The sequence below is a fragment of the Amborella trichopoda genome, chromosome 4, assembly GCF_054954075.1.
Source record: "Amborella trichopoda isolate Santa Cruz 75 chromosome 4, AtrichopodaSantaCruz75HAP2 v2.0, whole genome shotgun sequence".
Lineage (NCBI taxonomy): Eukaryota > Viridiplantae > Streptophyta > Magnoliopsida > Amborellales > Amborellaceae > Amborella > Amborella trichopoda.
The window spans coordinates 13,336,595-13,344,717 of record NC_142339.1 but is presented as its reverse complement, the minus strand read 5'-3'; the positions used below and the strand labels follow the sequence as shown (position 1 = coordinate 13,344,717).

The 8,123-nt window shown below is 38.4% G+C and overlaps 1 protein-coding gene across 34 annotated transcripts in view; it reads right to left on the bottom strand.

The window, feature by feature from the left end:
• Positions 1-237: 237 nt before the first annotated feature.
• The window catches only part of LOC18423205 (ARM repeat superfamily protein), a 91,853-nt gene continuing 83,967 nt past the window's right edge, over positions 238-8,123 (bottom strand). For all 34 annotated transcript variants that reach the window (XR_016054167.1, XR_016054168.1, XR_016054175.1 and 31 more), the window contains one exon: positions 238-674. Coding sequence is in view for 21 of the 34 variants with exons in the window: in XM_020672842.2 (XP_020528501.1) it covers positions 540-674 (135 nt within the window). In the remaining 13 variants the exon portion in view is untranslated. The remainder of the gene's footprint in view (positions 675-8,123) is intronic.

Here is an 8,123-nt window from a genome sequence, read left to right as displayed (position 1 = left end):
TCCTTCATTCATTCTTCATTCAAAATATCTGTGTGCTCCCAGGAATATTAACAACATGATAGTATGCTAAAAAGGAATCATCATTTTTGTACTTTCAATGCCTAAGCCAAATAGATAGCATGCGATAACAGATCTACTTCAGAATTTAATGGCCCTTTCAGTTAACTCTTGAGTTCAAATTTAAGGAAATGATAGATGGTAATTTAACGACAAAGCTGCCCAAAATATGTCTAAGTATTTGCATGCCAAGAGAACCATTTCATATGACTTTGTAGAGATATGTTCACTTGAAACATGTAAATTGCAATTGAAATAAATAAACAGTGCTTCTTACTCTGCAGCAACCTAATGCTGCCACTACATACAAACGTACGTATGTAAATATATGCCGTCAATAGATACATGGCATATATGAAGGTATGCCATACATGCATATCAATAATACGGGTGCACCAGTGCATGGCATAGAGAAACAGGGGACCAACTGCTTATCATGAGAAGTGACATCCCACGTGTATGGAGAAATGAATCATTTTGTATCACATGACCTTCGAGATCCTTTCCAGATCATTGACATCCCACTGGTGCAATTTACATGTTAGAATCTTCAACTCATGAAGGGCATTCTGGGTCTTTCTTCTTTCTTCAGAAGTCATGTTCATGCCATTCTCAGCCTGCAACAACATAGCCAACAAAGAAAAAGGTGAATCTAACAATACTTACCTGTGCAATCTTTCTTTCCATTGAATGAAAAAACAAAATAAAATATGCCACAATGTATAGAACACTGAAAACGCATAAGGTGATCAGCAACTCTAAAGGCAGTAAAGATTGAATTGCACTGATAATGCTCCAGCCTCCAGTATGAGACTAGTTAAATCATGTACATGCGAAATAACAAGCTCATGAATGCAAATTTTGTAGAATTGCAAGGTATTTTAGCGAACACTGTTTAATGAGTATGACTATCTTGGAATTTGGAAAGAGAAGTTATTTAACTTTGAAAGAGGTGAGTCAAAATGAAGATGTGTTAATAATCCCAAATTGTTATAGCTTTAGAACAGCGAACCACCCTTCAAAACAATCGCTATATATGTAAAGCACCAAGGAGCTCATCCATACATGGCAATCAAGAATTTCCCAACATGTGTGGCCCTTAAGTTCCATGTGAAGACCCATTTTTTTATTTAGACGCTTTTTGAGGGAACTTAGTTATAAGGTTTGTAACGAATAATGTAAACTCTTTGAGTAATGATAATAACAACATGATTTTATGGTTCATCAAGAACATAATATTTCACCCAAAAGTTCAATATAGGATTTCTAAAATAATATAACATGTTTATGAGTAAATCACTAATTTACATCCATAAAATACGATTAATTGGATCTTTTACTTGAGGGAAAGAGCATAGCATGCTCCTAAGGGAGCATGTGGACCATATGGGAACTTTGGTTAATGTTTCGATGACGCACATGTGTATTGCAGTAAATGCTCCAAAAAGTCATATTTTATTTTCTTGAAAACAATCATTATCTCTATACCAAAAGACAATGTAACCTTTAATCATTTTAATAAGGAAAAGGTTTACATAAGGTTACAACCCTAAAATGTAGAATTAAGGTGCACCTAAAAAATCCATTCATCTCGACATCGAGATGTATGAATGTGAAAAAAAAAAGATTGTCTAAAAATTATCCCAACTTGCAACACATTATTTGGACTGTCTATTTTCAAGATTTTCATACATTTATAGATCTACTTGATTTGAACTATTTTTAGAGTTTAAAATTTTATAATTAAAGACGAAAATAGATTCTCATACTATCCTAGGACTTTTCGATGCAAAAATTGCATCTCATGACATAGTTTGGGTGGCACCTTAATTTGATTGTTTAAGGTTGCAACCTTATGCAAACCAAACTCTTTTAACAAATATTTCCGAAATTTTATAAATTATTAACACAAGCAGCTTAGTGGAAAAAGTTTGAATTGAATAACGAAATAACTAATTCAATTGAATAAAAATATAAATTCATATTATTTCCCAATATTTATTTTAAAAGTTATAAATTTCATAAGGTTAATTTTTTCAAAATTTAAATTATATTAAGAACAATTTATTTTTATAAGTATAAATTTGAAAATGTCAAAATTTCAAAAATTTAAATATTAAATCTAATAAATTTAAAATTATTTTATAGATGTATGATACCATTAATTAATTGAGAAATTTAAATCTAAACCATCATCTATTTTAAATAATAAGGTGAGTACATAGTATTTATGTTTACATAAGCACTGTAATGTTAAAATTGTAGCTATGTAATCTCACTAATTAATAAATACACTTAAATTTAATTGATATCCAGTTTAAATAAATTCTATAATCATGTTTACTTCTTTAAAATAAATTTCATACAAGTTGCGTGGGAAGCACAACATAGTGTCACCACAAAAATGATGCATTGCACTATTCAAAGCAATTAGTTTACTTAAGATTAATAAAAAGAACTCACCATCAATCTTTGATGACCGTCTGAATGCAATTGGCAATCTTGCTTTCACTAATAAAGGAGATTTCATGGATGAGCTGAACTTTGATGAAGAAAAGAATCACTCAGTGAATTTGTAGTTCGACCATAATTTTTACTTTTTGGGTTTATACTATTTTTTGTTAAATTTTCAAATTTTAAGTGATTTTAATTATTTTATAATTTTTTATTTTACTATAGAGTATCAACAATAGAATGTCTAATTCAATTCTAAAATTATTTTATAAAGTTATTATCATTTTTTATAAATTAAAATTTAACATATTTATTATAAATAAATTTAAATTGGTATTTATAAGTTATAACCACAATAAAGAAGTTCTATTTTTCAAAATCTAGACAATCCAACGCTCATCCCCAATAGAATCTATAATAAAATAATATATCCAGTTTAAATAAATTCGACATTCATGCTAACTTCTTTGAAGTAAATTTCAAAACTGATTTGACTCTGGCGGATTACCGATCCTGATCGATAATTCTTGATTCAGATTTGAGGATTCAAAACATTGCTTACGAGATTTGCCGCCAATCGCTTGAAAAGTTAACAAATAAATATATTTGACTTAAGAAATAATAGTAATTAAAGATAAACCTACATTATAGCCTTGCAAGACCATAATAAAAATCTTCGTTTTATCCACTTTTATACAATCAAAGCCTAAAGCCCTCACGTCAATGTGTAACGCACCCGCTCCTTTAATCTGTGTAATGAAACAGTTCCACATTCATGTTAACTTACTTCGAAGTAAATTTGACATTAGTTTAAGCGGATAGCACAACACAATACCGCCACAAAAACGATATATTCCACTGCTCTACGATTAATTTAAGACAAACTTATAATCTAGCAAGACCATAATATGGGACTTCCATTTTTCAACTTCTAGGCAATCCATAACATACCCGTTTCAACTCTCTAATGAAACAATATATCCAGTTTAAATACTACATTCCTGTTAATTTTTTTAAAGTAAATTTTGCACGAGTTGAGTGGGTAACACAACATAGTGTCACGACAAAAATGATGCATTTTATTATTTTAAACATTAGATTACTTAAGATTGGTAGAAACACAAAAAGAATGAAGGGGAGTGTCTACAAGACATAACCGGGAACCGATGCTTTCTCATAACTGGTTTGATTCCGATGAATTACTAATCTTAAGTAGGAGTTTACTTAGAATTGATGTAGAAACCCACATTTTAATAAAGGGTGAGGTTTGTATAAAGCTGAGGCTCTAAACAATCAACGTAAAGCGCATCTTCAAAAAGTGTCGAAAAATGTGGTTCCAATACTGGAAATCTTTGTGATAGCCATAAAATATATTTTCATATCTAATTATAAAATTTAAAGCTTCAAATATAGTGTAGATCGTGCAGATCTTTGAAAACTTGAAAACCTTGAAAATTGACGGTCCAAAAATGCATTACAAGAAGGACTATTTCCAAAACGTTTTTTTTTTAAAACGGTTAACTTTTGTATTGCTAAATATAGTTGGAGTACAATTGTGGGTTTATCCAAGGGTACCCACTTGACAGCTCCCCCGATAAAACATAGGTCATCAGACCTCGTACAAAAAATGGGCTTATAGATCTGCTCGATTACAATAGATTTACAGTGAGCTTACAAAATATTGGGCTTTTAGGTATGCCCGTTTACAAAGAGAATGTCTACTATGTGTACCCTCTGTGGTCCAAAGCAAAAAAGGAGATGGACCGAGTTTTGTCTTGTTCTTGGGCCCTAGGCCCATCTTGAGCCAGGAAATCGGCGAACTCGTTTGACGTCCTCGAAATATGCTTCCAGAAGACGACCATATCCCTGCAAATGTAAGCAATCTCATCAAAGATCGAAGCAAGGTACCATGGAGGTGTTGACCTCCCTCTTGCCCATGAAATAATATTACGTGCGTCTCCCTCCACTAGAAGGTGTCGTCCCCACGACTGATTGAAGCTTTTAAGGCCCAACAACAAGGCCATGGCTTCGGCGTACTGAGAGTCTTCATGGCCCAGGTGCTCGGAGTATGTGAACAGAATACTGCGAAGATGATCTTTGAAGATACCACCAGCACTCGCAGGGCCGGCCGGGGTTCCCCAGAGAACACCTATCAAAGTTAAGCTTGATGGTACCTTCTGGAGGAGGCAACCAGTTGTTTGTTCTTTGCACCTTTCTAGGCTGGTGGTACACGATATTTTCCCATTGACAGAGGAAAGTGTTTGCAGAGATACCTGAAAAGATCTTGTGGTTGGAGGCTCAGAATGTTACTAAGGCCGTAACCTTATGAAAAAGTGCTGAGCCTTGGGTATAATGGCCTTGGAAAATCTTGGCGTTTCTTTCTACCCAGATCACCCATATGTGGCTGCCACGATAGCCTTCCATAAGGTTCGTCCAGCCTTCGGCCAATGTGATGTGTGGTCCGAGGATATAAGGTCCTTGACTGTCCGGGGTGTAACCCATTGGAAGCCAAACAACTGCAATATTTGACCCCAAAGGTTGACCCAAAGGTTGTGAGCTAGGTTACAGTGCATGAAGAGGCGAGGATTCGATTCCTCCTCAGTCAAACACAAGGCACATCTGTTGGGGATAGGAACCCCTTTCTTTTGAAGTTGGTCTATAGTGAGTGCCCTTTGGAAGCACGCTATCCAATTGAAAGTCTGCACTTTAGGGGGGGCTATTGTGGACCAAACCTTGGATAGGACAGAGGATGGGTTAAGAGGGAAGGTTGGGGGTTGGATAAGTTTTTTGTAAAAAGAGGCCACCTAAAAGGTACCAGAGGGGGCAGGAGACCATACCATCAAGTCCTTCCCTTGTGTTGAGATGAAAATGCGATGCAAAGATGCCGAGAGTGAGAGGAAGTGGTTGCTTTCCTCTTCAGAACGGTATCTTCTGAACGAGGGGTTCCACACTCTTCGGCTTCCTGCCAGCACCATTTCCTCAGCAATGGTGGAGTCTTTGTTTGCGGCGATGGAGTAAAGGGATGGAAAAAAGTCCCTTAGAGGCGTGTGTCCTAGCCAAAGATCTGACCAGAAACACACTCTTGTTCCTTCTCTTGGATGAAACCTGATGAATTTTTTGAACAGTGAGAGGGAGGAGGTGAACGACTTCCACGCTCCTGAAGCCCTGCTCAGAGGTCTCCTCTCAGGTACCCAAGTTCCTTCAGAGATCCTATATTTGCTGCGTAGGACCTGAGCACAGAGGGAATCCTCCCTGATGTTTGGGTAAGCAGACTTTATCCCAAGAGATTAAATGGTATTTTGTTCTCTCTACCTGTCCCGACCAGAGAAAATTCCTCATGAGTTGTTCAACGTGGTTGGCCACTTAGGTTGGCATATGGAAGAGAGACATGAGGTTTATAGGAGCATTAGCCAAAGTTGCTTTGATCAAAGTGGTACAGCCTACCTGAGAAAGGTAACTCCCTTTCCATCTTGCCAAACGCTTGTCAACCTTGTCTAATATGTGAGACCAATGTGTCTTTTTGGGTTCTCCCAATCCCAGAGGCAGACCAAGGTATGTTGTGGGTAGGTCCTCAACTATGCATTCCCAATTTGGGATACGCTCATTGATTTCAAAGTTGGCGAGTGCTACCCCCATCATTTTTTATTTTTCCATATTGACTTTGAAACTTGTAGCCACTTGGAAACATTTGAGGTAAAGCCTCAGATTATCAATTTCTTGTGATGAAGCGTCCAGGAACACCAAAGTGTCATCTGCATATTGCAGATGAGACACTGTTCGACCTAGGCGACAGGTTTTAAAGCCCGTGAGGAGGCCCGCCTGGTCCAGACGGGGGATAGATCGGCTGAAGACTTATGCTATAATAGCGAAAAGAAAAGGGGAAGGACGGTCCCCTTGGCGGAGCCCCCTCGATGAAGGGAAGAAGCCTTTTGGGGTTCCATTGATGAGAATCGAGAAATGAGGATGAGAGTAGCAACCTCTCATCCATTTCTGACAGCGGTCTCGAAAACCCATTCTTGCCATTGACTCATCCATAATGGACCAGTCAAAGTGGTCATACGCTTTCTCCCAGTCAATCTTAAAGATTAGACCAGGCTTCTTGGACAAATGCCTAGAGTGAATGCACTCATGTGCTACTAAAGCTCCGTCTAGGATTTACCTATCTTTGATGAAGGTAGTCTGAGACAGAGAGATGATAGAAGGAAGGACCTGATGCATTCTAGAAGCTAGAACCTTAGCCAGGATTTTGTAGGAAGAGTTGAGGAGACTGATTGGGAGGAAGTCCTTTAGCTCCTCAGCCCCTTCTACCTTGGGGACTAAGGCAATGAATGTAGCGTTGATGGCTTTGTGAAGAATTCCCCGATAGAAAAATTCCTCGAAGAAACTCATGAAGTTTGGACAGAAAGTTACCCAGAAGATTTTGAAAGGTGCTATGGGGAACCAATCCGGACCGGGGGCTTTGTCTTTGGCTAAGTCATCTAAAGCTTTTAGGATTTCCTCTTCTGAGAAAGGTTGCTCGAGCCAAAGGGCCTGGTCTTCCGTAAGCGTTAGGAAATCAAGGTCGGTCATTTTAGGTCTAGGACGGAAAGGGGTAGTGTAAAGGGTCTGGAAGAAGTCTAGAGTGACCCATTCGATTTCCCCAGGTTGTACCAAATAGCGGTTATTTAACTTGATAGTTGAAATAGTATTCTCTCTTGCGACAATTTGCCATCCAGTGGAAGAAAACCTATATTTTGATCCCCTGCTTTTAGCCAAGTTAACTATAGACCTCTAGAACCAACAAAGTTCTTTTTTTAGGGTGGAGAAGTATTCCAACTTTGTTTGGGTTTTCAAGCTCGATTTAGTGCTGTCAAAGGTCTAGACTCCACAATACGTTTGAGGTCTTGGATGGAGTTGAGAAGAGAGGACTTGAGATGGGAGTAATTCACAGGGATGGACTTAGTCCAGGTCTTTAGGGAGGCTTTGAGAAGTTGAATTTTGGTTTGGAGCCTATAACCTGCTCTTCCCGAGACCTGACCAGAGAAGGAGTTCCACTAGATGGGAATCAGAGTGGGTAAAGACTCCTCTTCAAGCTAGGCTTATTCAAATATAAAAGGCTTCGATCCTCTTCTGATCGCTTGGGTGTCTAGAAGGATAGGGCAATGGTCAGAGGTGGGTTTTGGCAGGGCCATGGCATGAGAGCCCGGAAAGGTTTCCTCTCAGTTCAGAGATAGAGGAACCTAACTACTTTAGAGAGAGTAGGTAGGGGGGAGTGATTGGACCAAGTAAAGCGGCTTCCTTGGAGTGGAATGTCTAGGCGTTCGTTTTGGAAGATGAAATTTGAGAAGTCCGTCATTCCCTGGGAGATGGTTGAGTTGGAGTTTCTCTCTTGAGACCATCTCGTGATGTTGAAATCTCCACCCAAACACCAAACAGGGTGAGGTAGGGCGGCCACACAATCTAGTTCTGCTTAGAAACGAGGTCGGAGAGAAGCTGAGCTGGGACCGTAAATGGTCGAGAATTTCCACAGGAAGTCATGTGAAGTGCAAGAAAGTAGAACGGTGACGAAGAACTCCCCTATACGGGAGGAGAGGAGGAGGTGATCTGATGGGTTCCAGATCACCCATATACCA